At 43.6% G+C, this 17,084-nt stretch overlaps 1 protein-coding gene across 6 annotated transcripts in view; it reads left to right on the forward strand.

Moving 5' to 3' along the window:
• The window catches only part of LOC124082526 (carboxyl-terminal PDZ ligand of neuronal nitric oxide synthase protein), a 305,891-nt gene extending 296,942 nt beyond the window's left edge, over positions 1-8,949 (forward strand). For all 6 annotated transcript variants that reach the window (XM_046428959.2, XM_046428960.2, XM_058574121.1 and 3 more), the window contains 2 exons: positions 4,184-4,511; positions 5,509-8,949. In XM_046428959.2, the coding sequence (XP_046284915.1) occupies positions 4,184-4,511; positions 5,509-5,998 (818 nt within the window). In that variant the 3' untranslated portion in view covers positions 5,999-8,949. The remainder of the gene's footprint in view (positions 1-4,183; positions 4,512-5,508) is intronic.
• The last annotated feature ends 8,135 nt before the right edge of the window (positions 8,950-17,084 follow it).

A 17,084-nucleotide genomic window follows, 5' to 3' on the forward strand; every position in this document is an offset into this window, starting at 1 on the left:
AACTTCAAATTTATATAATTTTCAAAGTCAAAATTGATATAAAGAGCATCTATAGACCCTCTCTATAGATTTTTCTCTTGCTAACATTTGGCCCTATTTGGTTTATCTTTTCCCTCCCTCTTCTTCCCCTCCCTACATATGTATGTGTACACATAATTTTTTTTTCTGGAGTATTTGAAGGTAAGTTGTGGACATTATGTCCTTTTATACCTAAATACTTTAATGTATTTTTTCCAAAGAATAGCTATTAGACATTATTTTCAATGGTTGGTGCTCTTTTCTGAATGTGACTAAAACACAAATGGACACCATTTTGTTCATTGTTTTAAGCCAATTTGCTGGTGAGACTATAGGTTCCAAGGAGGCAGGGCTGCCTCTTCTCTCTGCTTTGATTTATCATTTAATAACTTTGTGTACTGGTGGGATGTGGAGTAAGCATGAAAGATGACTATGAGACCTTGAAGATAAGCTGAAGTTACCCCATTGCATAGTGTCACAACCTGTCCACTAGCTACTTAGCTGTGCTTTAAATCAGCTCCTGTCACAGTGGTGTGGCCTATGAAGGAACATGGTACCTTCAACTTCTGCATGGAGCCCGGAGTGGTTTTTCCATCTTGAAACATTTGAAGGGCAGTGGGAGAACCTGGTTTTCTTTAATGTTTTTTTCCTCCTGGCCTGATTTGGAATTTTAGAACACATTGGGATACAAATTGAAGTTGAGTATTTTGGCATTTTTGAGACACTTAGCAATTTCACTTGGGCCATCATGGTGTAGAGCAAGATCATGAGTTTATAAATTGGTATACTTGACTTATAATCCCCTCCGGGTGATAGTGTACAAATGCACTGCTGCTTGACTTTTCCATTTTATTAATTTAGACTCTGAGTTGAAGTGGATGAATGTCTCTGGCTAAAGTCTAGCAATTTACATACGTGTAAATAAATGTAAATAGCATCATGTGAATGATGTGTTTCACACCCAGGGGACTTAGAATTTCTTTCTGCCTTAGACAATCACATTTCTCTCACTATCAATTAGGAACTGGAGATATACTTAATGTAAAGGGTGCTCAAAATATTGGGGGGGAAACTTGGGAAGCTAAATACCTCAGTGCTGGTGGTAGAGTTTTTAAAATACGGCTCTGTTTTGGCTTAGTTATTAAAGTATTTGTGGGAATGTGGTCATTTAGGGTTTATTACACTGCTAGTAGCAGGTCCTCTGTCTTGCATGTGCTGTTGATGGTGACCCATACAGCAGGTGACACTCTCAAAGTAGCTGGTCACTACATAAAATGTGTCTTTCTCTCATTTGTTTCCCACCTGCTTTCCGAGCCCCTTTCTCGGACAGGTAAGATACTCCCTTTCTTGTGGATGACTTATGTCCCCAGATGCCCTCCTCGGCTTGGGTATATGCATGTTGGGGGTTGCTATTGGGAGGGCCACCAGCTGGGATTCTATTGTCTCTTCCTTCCATCACCATTATTTTCAGGATCACCAAACCTCTTGTCCTGAGGCAGGAGGGACAGAGTGCAGGGGTCATTAGAGTCATCAGCAGAAAAGAGGCTGATTGCATATCCCTCAGTTGTGGAGATGGAGGCCCCAGGCAAGCTCACTTGGAAAGAAGGACAGTTTTTCCTGGTCTGACTTCAAGAACCCTCACAATGACTTTATAGAGGAGTTTCTGGGTGGTTTTTATAAGTGGAAACAGACTTATGAGCAGTTTCCATGTACTGTCAGCTCATCATGCACTTGGTTTTTAAGAATTAATTTAAAAATCAACATCAATTAAACTACCATTAAATGCCTACTATCACACAAGGCCCTAAGCCAGGCATTGCAGAAAATGAAAAGTGCTAAAGATACCATAGCCCCACAAAGAACTTACCATTTTATTTTAAAGACAGGTATATTTACCAGAAAGATTTAGACAATTGTAAAGAGAGTCTATGACAGGTTATTTTTAAATCACTTAGGAATTCAGTTTTTTTTTTTTTTTTTGTAGACTAGATTTTGAAGGGTAGAGAACAAGAAAGGGTATCTAAATGGTGCCTAATCAAAAAGTTATTTGCTTGTTATAAAGAGATATGTTTTTAAAATAATAATAGTAATTTATACATACTTTACTCATAATTCATAGTTTACAAATCACTCTGACAGGAGGTTTTCATACTTAAAAAAAAATGAATGTGTCTTCTCTGGAATTTATTTTAAACCAAAAGGAAACCACCACAGAAAGTTCTGATCCTGGAAATGGTGGAGGGCTTACTTTTCCCAGTGTGTTCCACTGAAGCATTTTGTTATGATTCCATAGTGACCCATATACTTTCTGGTTTGGAAGACAATAAATTGTTTAGTTTCCAAATAATCCTTGCTACTTGGCAGAGAACATGAGTAAGGGAAATGAGAGGGATTTGAGGCATGATAGGTGAATTGTGATTATTCTCTGTAACCAGGAGTCAAGGGCCCAGCTTGTTGTGGGGTGAGTGGGTATTCCTGCTGCTGTGGCAGGTACACAGATAGCTTGGGCCCCCCATCCCAGGGATGCCATAATCCAAGTTCCCTGGCATGTCCCCTACCCACAACGGTGCTTTCACTTGCACGTACGTCAAGGGCAGTTACAGAGGCGAAGACCATGAGGCTCACATCCTCAGGGAAAGGTCTCCACCCCTCTTCCCATGGCTTTCTCCCTGCCACCCAAAGTCCCTTAGAATATGGCTTATCCAGATAGTTTGCCCTGCTGAAACCTCAAGAAAGAGAAATGTTCCCCCTGACCCAAGACTCAGTAGCACACAAGCAGAGAGAGAACTGCTTTAAGCCAATATCCAACAGAAGCAAAACTATACACTCAAACCTCAGTTATTATCAGGAAAGGCTTCGTGGAGGTGTTAACAAGGAGAGTAGCCTTTGGAGCAAATGGAACCTGTTCTGCCAGACTGACAAAATATCTGGGGCAGTTGATATGGACCACTCAGGTCCAATTTCAGGGCTCCAGAGTGGGTCTGGCTGCCTTGACTACTGAGGTGGTTTTTTTGAGGTATGGAGAGGATGCCTAAGTGCCAGTGTATGGATAGCCTGGCCTAGAGCCTGAAGGTCCAGCCCTTTCAGCAACAAACCTTGGGGCTACCATTTGGCCTTCCAAATTCTCCATCTATAAAATATAAGAAATTCAATTCAAAAATATTTATTGAGTACAAACTACGTACTAGACCCAGTCTAGGCATTGAAGACAAAGATGGATGCTGCATGGCCTCTGCCCTGCAAAAGTTCACAATGCAGTGGGTCTATACCCAGTCCTTCTAGTTCATTGTTCAAGCCAAAGGGAGATCCCCAAGAGAAGGGCCATCTACTAGGTATATGTAGGCAGCTGTTCCATGTTCCAAGGCAGGAGAAAGAGCCCTGAGCTCTGAGTTACAAGTTCTAGTTTCAGACTAACCATCAGCTAGCATTGTAATCTTGGGCCCTGAAGTTCATTATGAACTGAACCCCTCCCTCATTTATAAATAGATATCTTCCCATGTTCCCCACATTACGTTGTGAGAATTGAGGTGGGGTTTGTAAGGATCCTTGAGCTTTACTGCCACTGAGTACCTGTCCCTTTGGTGTGAGCTGGTTCTGATCCACTATTTGACCTCTCTGCTCAGGAGCTGACCTAGTCTTCCAAGACCTAAGGAACTGCTGGCCCATTTTCCGTGGAGAAAATGTGCTAAACATGTGGCTTTCAGAAGGGAACATCCAGCACCAAGCCTCGTACTTGCCATCCCTCCACCAGCTTCTGTCCCAGCACCTGAGTCAGAGAGCTCAGCATGTGTTTGTGGCAACGTAAACATGTCACATTTTGTTGCTTCATTCTCATTTTTTGTTCACTTCAAAGGGCCTGGTGACCCCCAAGGTAGAGGGATCAAGCCTTGAGTCAAAGAGATTTATTTAAAGGAATGTTTGCCTTTTTATGGCTAATGAGTCACTGATTAACTTGGGTAGGACAGAACTGGAATTTCTGGTCCTAGGTCCCATCAAGAAAACTGTACTGGAAAGTCCAAGAGCATCTTTGCTGGCTATTTCTTGAATGTTGCTAAAGCCTTATGGAGTTACAAGTTTGGGGCCTGGTATAAAACAGGTAAAAGCCCAGTGGTATGGTCCTGCTCGCGTCTACTCATCAATTTCTTTCTCCCCTCTTTGTTCATAGTTGACCACAGCATGTTTGAGAATTTGAACACAGCCCTCACTCCGAAGCTCCAGTCGAGCCGTTCCTTCCCCCACCTGTCCAGACCTGTGGCCCCCAGCTCTGCCACCCTTGGCTCTTCAGAGCCTGGTGGGCCAGGAGTGAGGGTGGGGAGCAGCCAGCACCTCAAGAACCTAGGCAAAGCCATGGGGGCCAAAGTCAACGACCTCCTGAGGAGAAAGGAGCCCTCAGGCCTCAGCAGTGTGGGTGTGATGGAGATCAACAAGACTGCGGGGGCTCAGCTGGCTGGTGGGGCTGATGGGACATCAGGGGCCTGGCTAGAGGATGAAAGGTGAGTCCCTCCACCTGCCCCGTATTCCACTTGAATGGGTAGGGACAAGGACAGACTGCAGTGTGTCAGGGGAGAACAGCACTGAGGAAGGGATATGAAATTGTCAAAAGCAGGACTGGGCCACGTTCATGGGAACTGGCCTCTACCTCCACGCATATAGGAATGCTTATTGAGCAGCCATGGTGTCCTCAAGCACTAAATATGCATACTTTACAGCATCATTCTATCTAACCCTCACAGAACTCAGGGAGGTAGGTTAGGTTTTCGTTTTGCCAATGACTTGAGTTCAGAATGGTCAAGTGAGTAGCTGGTTAGTTAGTACCTGGCAGAGGTAGATTTGAACCAAAGTATTACCCAGCACCTTCCCAGATGGATTCTGATGCCTGAGAACCACAGGAAAGGAGAAGCCCCCCGTGGCACTCCCATTCTTCCACTTCTAACCAAGAGGTCCTTTCGGGTCTTGTTTTACATTGATTCATTTGTTTATTATTTATTTATGTTTCTTACTGGGTACTGAACCCAGAGGTACTCTTCCTAATGAGCTACATCCCCAGCGCTTTTTATGTTTTATTTTGAGACAGGGTCTCACTGCATTACTCAGGTTAGCCTCAAACTTGCCATCCTCTTGCCTCAGCTTCTCAAGTAGATAACATTATAGACGTGAACCATCACACCCACCCAGGCCTTGTTTTAAACATGGCTGCTTCTGAAGTAGTGATGCACCCCTTATGGGGCTTATTGTATAGGTTTTTGTGCTGCTCTGAACACTGGATAAGGATAAAACAGGCCAAAAGCTCATTGTTGTGTTGAAATTGCTAAGACCTGCACCCTGAACCCAGAATTGGAGCCCAGGGGGTGAAGCACTTATTGGCCCAAGGGATGAACTCACCCATGTGGCTGAGTTGAAGGTGAAGTTGGAGTTAGGGATGTGAGGATGGGGTGGACTGGTATCTCACCATTTGTAAAGCATGCATGTTTACTGTTATCAATCTTACAGATCAGTCCCTGAGGACTTCCCTCGCCTGGATCCTCCACCTCCCATAACCAGGAAGCGAACCCCTAGGGCCCTGAAGACCACCCAGGACATGCTGATATCATCACAGCCCGTCCTAAGTAGTCTGGAGTATGGGACAGAGCTGTCACCTGGGCAGCCCCAGGACTCCCCTCTCACTGTCCAACCTGTCCCAGCAGATGCTTCACAGCTGGAGGCCACCATGGAAGATAGGGACGAGGTTCTGCCCAATGGTGAAGTTTCCCTATCGGTTCCTGACCTAATTCACAAGGACAGCCAGGATGAATCTAAGTTAAAGGCATCTGAGCACAGAAGAGCCTCCTCCCCAGGCCTCGTTGAGAGGAATGGCCTCAAACTCAGCTTGAGCCCCATCAGCCTGGCCGAGTCCTGGGAGGACAGTAGCCCCCCTCCTCGGGCACGGACCTCCAGCCTTGACAATGAGGGCCCTCACCCAGACCTGCTGTCCTTTGAGTAGCCTGTGATCTTCCCTGCCAAGCACCCCTCTTCCCTCTGCTTTCTCTTCCACTGTGCACAGGGGGCCCTGGCCCTAGCTCTACCATGCCCTTTGGTCTTCCTTGTACAAGGCACCTGCAGAAAGCTGATTTCCACACAAGATGTTGCAGGGTTAAAAGTCCACAGGTAATTCTAGTTGAAGAGTCTATCTGCAGAATGGCAAAAGGACTCAGGTGCCATCCTTGATCCTAATTTCTATAAGCTCCTCTGGGTGTTGATTGTAACCCAGGGGTACTAGATCTCTTTCACCCACAAGTTTGTTCCAGCTTCCTACTGAATGACAGGGCTACCAGCTCAGGGTGATGGATCTTGCAGGACTTTTCTTTGTCTGTCTCCCATATGCTGCCTGCTCTTCCTCACCCAAGCCCTGGTTCCTCTCTCTCCTCCATCATGGCCCAGAGATCCTATCTCAGGGGGCAACAAGGCTGGATGAGGAATGATGGGGTTGGCTTGATGATGGGGCCTGTCCTAGAAAGCCACACAACCTGACCGTAGCCCAGCCACGGTTCCTCCTGGTTCCAAGAGAGTGCGGGGCACCTGGTATCTTTCCTCTGTCCCAGGGGGCCAGAGGGGGTGCTTAACCTATCACTCAGGGTTATCGAGGTTTTTCCCATCCTTTAGGCACCTGGGAAAATGCTGGGGCTTCCTGCACAGAAATAACAGCCAGGCTTCCTTTGCTATGTGTGTGAAGACAGGGCTAGGCAGGCCTCAGAAGAAGCAGCAGCAGAGCATGTTTTGATTTTGGTTTGAGAGGAGAACCCAGGAGAGTAAGGGTGGTCCTACTAGAGAGGAGAGCAGAGGTGTAGATAAGGGAGTGAAGCCAAGATAGAGAAGAGTGTGGTTGGGGATCAGAGCAATTTTTCAGGGTCACCCCACAGCCTAGAATGAAGCAGTGCCAGGGTCTCAGTAAGTGTGAGAGCCAGGGAGAAGCATGTGAGAGACTGGGATGCGATCCAAACTGTGGAGGCACACCTCCTAATAAACCCAAGGTGCTTTGTGCTTTTGAAGTTGCCTGAGTCTCCTGCAGCACCAGGCCTCCCTGGAGGGGCCTCTGTCCTGCCCTTCCCTAGTTCTGTCCTGATGCCAGGGGTGGTCCTCTGCTCCCTCCTTCTGGATCCGCCTAAGGAACAGATAAGTATCCTCAAACCTTCACTTGTTCCTATCCTCCTGGGTTAACCCACTTTTGTATTCCTGTCTCCCACCAGGGGACCTATTGTACTGTCTTCCAAGGGCCAGGAGACCCTGCAGCGAGCTCAATCTTGGGGGTCTTTGCAGCAAGAAGATAACATCTCTCTTTCTCTCTCTTTTTTTGTTTTTTAACAAGGCAACCGGTATCTAAAGAGAAGAATGGGAATGGTAGGTCCAGCCAGGGCAGGCTGTGCCTCAGGCTTCTTCCTATCATTCCTGTGCCCTTCCCTTTTCCTTTCAGTGTTTGGCTTCTCACCCATGAGCTCTGGGATACCTAGGCCTGGCTTCCCAGTTGATTATCACCAAGCCTCTGCTCCTCTTCCTACCACCATATAATACATCCACGTTAACTCCTACAGAACTGGAAGCTTCAGTGGGATTGCCGGCATGTGGGCACATTCTTGTTTCTACAATTGTACAGCCTTGCCTCCACCCTCTCACACCCTTCTCTTCTGCCTTCTTTTGCCCCAGAAAGCAAGGTTTTGCAACATACTCCCTGCAAAGTCCTTTTCCTTCCCTGCTTATGAGGGTCCTGTGCAGCTGAGTGCCTGCAAGGACGCGGTGGAGTGAGCAGGGCTGTTAGCACACATAAAGGCCCTGCCCTGCCTTACCCTAAGAACACCTTGGAAGTCAGAAATCCTCAGGACTAGCATTTGGTGTCCTGTGAGTTTTCCTAAAATGGTTCATAACATCAACCAAAACAGAACCGGGAACATGGGGGCAGAGACTCTAAACACCCACCAGGGAGTAAGCCCAGTTTCATCTGAGCTCTCTGTACCGGAAGCTTGGTTTGCCCCTCTGACAGGAAACTCAGCAAGTGCCTGCAGTCTGAGGCTGCTGCCCTCCAGGGATCAAGTAATGTGGTAACTGGAGTACAAACAGTTCCAGCCCCCTCTTGCTTAAGTACTTGTCTCCACTCCAGCTGCTGCTGGAGTCCTGGCCCTCAGACCCAGGATTAGCGAAGGGATCCCACCAGGTTGTCCCAGGACCATCACAGGATGACTCCAGGCTTCTTCAGATTTATGTCTGATACTGAGTAAGGTGCCATGGGACTCTGTGCCAATCTCTGGCTGCCTACAGCTCAGCCATTCCCCTGCTCTAGGGGTGACACTGCTACCTAGGAGGCCCTCGAAGATTGAACCTTGTCTTAGACATGGTTGCTCCGGGCTAGGTGTTATCTAGAACCGGTAGGAGCAACTTACTACTAATCCTGCTGAGGGTTTTTTTCTCTGGCCAACTCTTCCAGCCAAAGCCCCTTCTGGTTTCCTGTCCATCTCCAGTCTCACCTTCCTGGATTATAGCATGGCAGCCCCACTACCATAAATCGCTCCTCATGAGTCCAGTGGAGCTTGGCATAGGGCAGCCCAGTCCACCCTGTGAGGGCAAGGTACTGGGGAGGAATGAAGGGCTATCTTCTACATTTGCAAAAGGAAGTTTCTCCCCAGTTCTGTTTATAACTTCATCCTGATCACAAATGAGCTTCCCAAACCTGGCAGGATGGTGTTCCCCTCCTGCACAAAGAGAAACATCTCTGAATATTATGTATGTAGACGACATGAAGACATATGTTCCTAGCCCATCAGCTTTGAAAAAAAGTTTGGCCCTAGTTTGGAAGAGGAAGAAGATTATAGATCTATTCTGAGTATTTTTAGAGAGTTCATATTTATATTTTTAGAGATTTTTCTGGTAGAAGGAAATTGCACAATAAAAGAATTCAGTTTGGTTTGCTGGCTTTGTTTTTTGCCTCTTGACTAATGGGGAGTAGTGGGTTCCAGGAAGCCGACTAGTCAGGTAGAGAACATTGGCACTTTGTTTTATGAGACTGAAAGAGTAAGGAATACAGAAATGTGGGGAAGATGGCGTCTACTGATGAACCTCCAACCTGAGACCCTTGGGCGGGACAATTTCTCAGGATATGCCATCATCTGTGTCCATGACTGGCTGGCTACTATGAATGTCTAGACACATGACTGCTTCCAGGGCATCTGCATGATGCATATGGGTAAGTCTCTCCTTGAGAGGAAGCTGGAAAGAAATGCAAATGACCATAAGATCATTCTCTAGGTCACTGGTTCTCAATCTGGGGTCCACACCCTACTTCCAACCAAGAATTGGCTGAAGTGTGTGTGTGTGTGTGTGTGTGTGTACATTCTCAAAAAGAGTCATCAGTAAATGTCAGCAAAATATCCAGAGCTGTGATCTTAGGCACTTCAGGAAATTGCTCTGGAGGGTCCTCTGGACTGGGACTGCCTTGGTGTTGACCTATGGAGAGAATGTGGCTTGGACAAGAGCTGGTCTAAACCCCTTCATTTCATCTCCACACCTCAGCCTGTGTCAGATCCAAGGACCCAGAGACTTCACACTGGAGAACTGGCCAGGAAGAAAGTGGAAAAGAAGCAGGAGTAGAAAGGGGTTTTAGTCTGTTCCCAGAAGCCACAGATATTTCCAAAGACAAAAAGATGGGCATTTCTGCCATGACATTGCTATGAGCTGAATCCTACAGTTCAGCCTGAAGGGGGGGTCCCCTAGCTCCTTGTCAGGAGTGTCTGTAGCATAAAGACTGTACCTGGTCTTTCTGCATCCAATTCTACTCCTATGCCTTGTTTCTTAGAGGAGGTACAAGAGAGAAAAAAATGGGCTTTCCAAACTCAACTTCTTGACAGTAGGCTCCAGCATACAGTTCAGAGAAAACAGGAGTAACACAAATACCAATCCAGCATATTCCATCCACGGAAAAGGCACTGAAAATCCTTACAATAGCAGCGTTTTTCCTTGAGCATGTGTTCCAATGATGATTCTTTAGGTGACTTCTTCAATTCTACTCCCATACCTTGTGTCTTAGAGGTTTTTGGGATTTACTTCTATGTTCACTCAGGTGTGGAATGTACTTTTAGTATGCCTTCCTTTCCCTCCATTATGGAAAGTTATTTTTGGCTAAGGTCACATATGCATAATTAGGAAAAAAAAATAATATTTAAAGGAAAATTTTAAGTATAAAAATGAATGTGAATATGCCAGGTGCTGCGGTGCCTGCCTGTAATCCCAGAGGCTCAGGAGGCTAAGGCAGGAGGATAGTCAGTTCAAAGCCAGCCTCAGCAATAGTGAGGTGCTAAGCAACTCAGTGAGACCCTGTCTCTAAATAAAATATGAAATAAGACTGGGGATGTGGCTCAGTGGTTTTTGTTTTTTGCCCTAGTACCAACAACAACAAAAAAATGTTGTCAGTGCTATGCTCTAAGCTGGTCTAGAAGCTGGGAAACAAAGATGCATTTATTCAAACAGTTTATCCAAGCCCCTGTCTACCATGAGGTAAATGTTGTCCAGGGCACAGCAGTGTCATTGGTGGGAACTAATAGTAAATGGACTTCTTACCTCCCCTGGAAAACTTCATAAGTGCACATGGCATTTAATGTCTTTCATTTCCCAAGGAAGTCCACTCTGGAAGCTTCAAGTTGTCCAGTGAAAGCATCATGGAGCACTTTACCCCTCTAGGATGCCCTTCTCCCTGTTTCCATTTTCTCTGGGGGCATGTGATGAAAGCCCTGAGTGCCCACCACTAACTTCCTACTAATGAGAAAATTCCTCTGCTTTCTGTATCCAAGGACGACCCTCCTGAGACACAAATCCTCTTTGTGTCCAGCTTATCTCCAGCTGCTGCCATGATAAATAGTCTGGCTCAAGGGAGCCTGGGTACATTCTACCCCCATGAAACTTGGTTATTAACACAGACGGGGAAACAAGCTTGAAGAAATATTTAAGGACCAACTCACACACACCGGGCTTCATTCTCTCTCATGGGAGCTGCCTGAGGAATCTGTCAATTTATATGGAGCAGGAAATTTTGCCAGTGTTTTTCCTTTGTAATAGATTTTAAAAAAGAAGAAAGAAAACAAAAAGCAAGCTTCTAACAAACTGTACCCTGTTTTTTTTTTTAACTGTGTCATCTGTTTCTAGTACCATCTGCTCAGCTACCTTCTTTAAAGGATCCTTTCATGTTTACCACCATAGTGTTTCATAGTGTTGTGTTCCTCTTGCGTGTGGTCTGATGTTCAAGCACATTCCATGTTGAGTCCACTTTATGGAACAACTCGTGACAATTCCCTGTAGTTTGGGGATTGGTTTGGATTGGTCCCGACTACCATGAGAAATGGGAAGGGAGAAGCCTGGCCCTTTGAGATGGCGGGAAGTGAACCCCACCAGCCCTGTGAAGGGTTTTCTACTTCCACAAAGTGAATAGGCTCCCTCTTTATCCTGAGCCCACAATGGATGTACCTGCCTGCTATCAGGAAAGCCCAGAACAGGTTGGGACTCCCTGTCTTGTATACCTCCTGGTAGGGTCAACTCTGTTCCAGTTAGCTTTCCTTGCTCAATTTCAGTCCTGGGTCCTCTGCATCAAGAATCGTCAACAAACCTGGCAAATCCTCTCTGGACCTGGCCAAAGCACAGCTTTTCTAGGAGCTGGGTCTTCTGGGGAGGGTGTCTCAGTCACCTGGGAAGTGACTTCATGGTCATTCAGCACAGCTCGAGGGTAAAGCTGAGGTCACCTACCCTGCCCATGCCTCTCCCTCACCAATTGGTGCCTCTGGAGGTGGCATGCTTTGTGACCAAGAAGAGTGTGGGTGAGGCATCAGATAGTTCTCTACACTCCAGATCATCCTCAGCTCAGCCAAACTACTTTTGCCACCTTTATCTGCCTCTATGCTCCAGTGTCCCGGGACCCCAAAACTGCCCAGAATTGTTTCAATGCCTTTGTTTAAAGCAGTCCATCTACCTGAGCCAGGTTTCCACCTTCCTTTCTCTTTCCTGTGACTTTGTCAGGCTGTGTTAATTTGTCCTTCAAATTTCAGCTTAGGCATGCCTTTCTCCAAGGTTCCTCCTGACCACATGCCTCCAGCCCCTCTCCTCTACAATCCCATACATTTCTCCATTAAGGCACTTCCTATGTGTCATGGAAAGTAGGTTCCTCCTCACGTTTCTCCCACAGTCTCTGAGCATCTTGGGGGACAGGAGCTATGCCATCTTCCTCTCTGACTCCACAGTTCCCAGCACAGTATCTGTCAAGTCACTGGAACTTGATAAAGATGTGCTTAAACTGAACTAAACACAAGGAACTGATAATTTGTGTAGAACAGGTAAGACTGTACTCACTAGCATTTGGGGTGGACCAACATGACCTCCTTCAGCCTGCCTTCCTCAGGGTTTCTACCCACAGGCAGCCTCTGTATCTGATCATCAACTGCACAAGAAAGGCCAAAGGAGGTCATTCTCAAAATGGCAAATGATTAACTGACCACTGTGTAACTCATTTATCTTCGGCAAGAGCCTTAATTAATTCTGCTATGGAGATGACAGAAGAAGGACTTACGTCCAATTTAAGAAGTGTTGAACCTCAATGCCAGGCACCTGTCCATCTCTGGCTGCTGCTTATACTGGTCTGAGTGATCGATTTATTTATTTATTTATTTTTTGTACTGAGGGTTGAACTCAGGGTCAGGATGTCTCTAAGTTGCCCAGGCTGGCCTTGAACTTGCAATTATCCTGCATTAGGCTCCTGAGCTGCTAGGATTGCAGGCATGCACCATGGTGCCTGGCCAAATACAGGTAATATTTTACTATTTAAAGAGATTCACACAATTTCATTAATCCTCATGTCTTGTGAAGTAGCTAGTTCAGCCCCATTTTGTAGAGGAACTTTACAACTGATAACAAATGACCTTAGAAGACCCAAGTTTGCAGACTGAGGAGTACTCACCTTCCCTACCATCAAACAACTCTTTGTTTCTATCACACCAGTCTCATAAAGAATCTCAGGAAATATTCATGGCCCAGAAACAGTATTTTGAGTTTGAGGTTCTCCAAGGATAAATACAATTTCATTGAACACTGAATATTCATGTAGAATAAAAATTTAAAGACCCATTCCCCAACCCCCTTATTTTACAGAAGAGAAAACAAAGACTATATTTAAAAAAAAAAAAAAAGTTAACCTGTAAGCCTAGCACAGTGGCTCAGGCCAATAATCCCCCCTACTTGGGAGGCTGAGGCCGGAGGATTGCAAGTTTAAGTCCAGCCTAGACAACTTAGTGAGACAGTCTCAAAATAAAATTTTAAAAGAGGGTCAGGGATGTCGCTCCATGATAGAGCACCCTGTATTCGATCCCCGGTATGAGTTCACATGTGTTAGCCTCCTCTCATTGAATCCCCACTATAATCCTATGCAGTAAGAGTCATTAGCCCCTTTTCTAGAGGGGAGGAATTTAAGCAATTTTCCCATGGTCACTCTGCCAATAAGTGACAGAGTTGAAAACAGTGCCTCCTGAAAACATTTATTCTTAAGGATTTTGGTAAAAATCTACTCTGAATTGCAAGAATTTCTGCCTGAAGCTAAAGTGACAGGAATACCTCTCTTGTAATTTCGGGGAAGGCTGGCTTATATATACACTAATCCTGTTGTCGAAACTGGAGATTAAGTATTCAATTGGGAGGTGAAATACTGTTTGGAGAAAACCTGCCAAAGAATCTTTCAGGTTTCATTTAATACCATGGTTACTCAGCAGCGCTTTAAAAACATAAATAAATAACACAGCCCAACTGTTTTCTTGATGGTTGTCTGACCTCTTGTGGCTATATTTGGGAATTGCGATTTTTGGTAGCTTCCACAAAAGGAAGATTTTCTTTTTTTTTTTTTATTTTTTTTTTTTTATTGTTGGTTGTTCAAAACATTACATAGTTCTTGATATATCATCTTTCACACTTTGCTTCAAGTGAGTTATGAACTCCCATTTTTAGCCCATATACAGATTGCAGAATCACATCAATTACACATCCATTGATTTACATATTGCCATACTAGTGTCTGTTGTGTTCTGCTGCCTTTCCTATCCTCTACTATCCCCCCTCCCCTCCCCTCCCCACCCTTCTTCTCTCTCTACCCCCCCTATTGACCTTCATTTCTCCCCCTTGTATTATTTTTCCCTTTCCCCTCATTCCCTCTTGTATGTTCTTTTGTATAACCCTGAGGGTCTCCTTCCATTTCCATGCAATTTCCCTTTTCTCTCCCTTTCCCTCCCACCTCTCATCTCTGTTTAATGTTAATCTTCTTCTCATGCTCTTCGTCCCTACTCTGTTCTTAGTTACTCTCCTTAAACCACCCTAAGATACCATCTCACTCCAGTAAGATTGGCAGCCATCATGAAGTCAAACAACAACAAGTGCTGGCGAGGATGTGGGGAAAAGGGTACACTTGTACATTGCTGGTGGGACTGCAAATTGGTGCAGCCAATTTGGAAAGCAGTATGGAGATTTCTTGGAAAGCTGGGAATGGAGCCACCATTTGACCCAGCTATTCCCCTTCTTGGTCTATTCCCTAAAGACCTAAAAAGAGCATGCTACAGGGACACTGCTACATCGATGTTCATAAAAGGAAGATTTTCAAAACCTAGATGAGAGAAATAGTAATTTCCTTTTAATAAGGCTTGTATTTTCCTTATGATCATTCAACAAATAAGTATGTGGAGGAAGAAATAAGAGATAAAATACTTCTTTAACTTGACATTTTAGAAGGAGGAATAAAATAAGTGAAACTTTTTTTTTTTTATAAAAAATGACAATTCTCCTGAAAAAGGAGAATTGAAATCCTGAAAAAGGAATGGTGTATAGAGTTTCCAAGAGAACAGAGAAGGAAAAACTCACAAACATTACAGTCTGTCATAAAGACAGACCATCTTTAATCCCAGTGACTGGGGAAGCTGAGGCAGGAGGATGTTCAAAGCCAGTCTCAGCAAAAGTGAGGTGCTAAGCAACTCAGTGAGACCTTATCTCTAAATAAAATACAAAAATAGGGCTGGGGATGTGGCTCAGTGGTCAAGTGCCCTTGAGTTCAATCCCAGGTACAAAAAAAAAAAAAAAGAAGAGAAAGAAGGATGTTATGAATGCTATGTGCTTTGAAACATATAAGAATGGATAATTGACTTAGTTTACTGTTATTTAAATGATAAAGAATCCAAAGAGGATAGATAATCATAATTAAAATATATAACAGAAAATTAGGTGGGATTGGTGGTGGAGACAGAAAGAAAATGAGAATATGCTAAATCATAGCATTTGATAGACTTAAAATATTGTAGAAAAATAAACAAAGATACAGTTCTTAATAAGTTATGGGTAACCACCAAAATTGTCTTTTATTTTGAAGTAGAACTTTCACATTAGCAGAGATAAATTCCATCCACTCAAAGGATAGCAGAAAAAAAAAAGAAAGGAAAAAATACAGTTAGAAAGAATGGAGTTAAAATAGTAGAAATAAATTCCAGTAGAATAAATTATAATATGCATATAAATACATTGAGATCACTGATGGAAGGAATCTAATGTTGGTTAAAAACAAACAGAAAACCTAAATACTGAAGTATTTTGTCTACAGAAGATAGAGTTAAAAGGGTTGAAAATGAAGGGTTGGAAAATTATATACTGGAAAAGTACAACTGAAAAGAAAGGATAGCAATTTTAATATGATGTAAAATATAATTGAAGACAAAAATCATGAGAGAAAAATACTTCTTTATAAATACTTTTTCCTTTTTATAAAGAAATAGATCAAAACGAGAAAATAATTGTAAAAATATATGCAGTTAAAAATATAACCCCAAACCAGTTAAAAATGGCAGAATGATAAATAAAAAGCAATATAATGATGATTATTATTAGAAAGCTAAATCTATTACATAGTGAGTTAAAATGAAAAAAATATTTCTGTTTGACTCTGATAGATCAAACTGATGAAAATTAAGCAAATTTATATAAATATTTATTTTATATCCCCTACAATCTTTGATCCATCTAGGGGCAGAAGAGACTGAGTTTTAAAATGAATAGAAAAAAAAACCAATTCCAATAAATGAAATATTCAGAAGTTGAAGTCGAACCTGTATCTAACCTTAATGCTATATAGTGTCACCAGCCTTCCATGGGCTGTGTGTGTGAGCTATTGTGCAATCGTAGCCATATGTGGGGATAGGCCTGGCATTGCCAGCTCCCGGTCAGGGAGTGATCACATGATGCAGGTGAGCCTCCTCCTCAAGCTCTGCCTAAGATCCCATGCAGCACCTGAGATGGGTGTGACTTACCAAGATGTCAATCAATCTGCTGACCACAAGACATCATGAAGCAAGACCCCATCCTTGAAACCTTATCCGCTGCCTGATTTGAAGAACATTCTATTGAAGCTCCTTTGTTAGTATAAAATAAAGAGATTCTGGGGTGCACCTTTCTTTCCAGCGTGGAAACTGACCTTAAGGTCACAGAGCCATCCTACCTTTGGTTTGAAAACTACTCTCTATGTCACGTGATTTTCCCCTATTTTCTTAGTTTAATGGTGCTGCCAGTTTGTCTCATCTACACGGGTCGTTGGTGAGAATATAGTTTGAAATCTGTTCTAAAATGAAAACTAAAAAAAGATATATTTAGCCTGGTGCGGTGGTGCATGCCTATAATCCTAGGGGCTCCAGAGGTGGAGGGAAGAGAATCATAAGTTCAAAGCCAGCCTCAGCAACTTAGTGAAACCCTTTCTCAAAATAAAAAAGGCTAGGGATGTGGCTCAGTTGTTGAGCACCCCTGGGTTCAATCCTAGGGACCAATACTAAATACCAGCACCAATACCAATACTAGGTACACACACACATATATACAATGTATTAATATATTAATTAAATATTAAATTATATATAAATTAATTAATGTGTGTTTAATGTATATGTGTAATTAATATGTAAATAATAAATAGAAAGTAAATAAATATATTTAATATATAAATATATGAATCATATATATAATACCATATATAGTTATAGTTATTTGAAAAC

This window comes from Marmota monax, unplaced genomic scaffold (assembly GCF_021218885.2).
Source record: "Marmota monax isolate L192 unplaced genomic scaffold, Marmota_monax_Labrador192_F-V1.1 WCK01_AAM20220418_F8-fsc00145, whole genome shotgun sequence".
NCBI lineage: Eukaryota > Metazoa > Chordata > Mammalia > Rodentia > Sciuridae > Marmota > Marmota monax.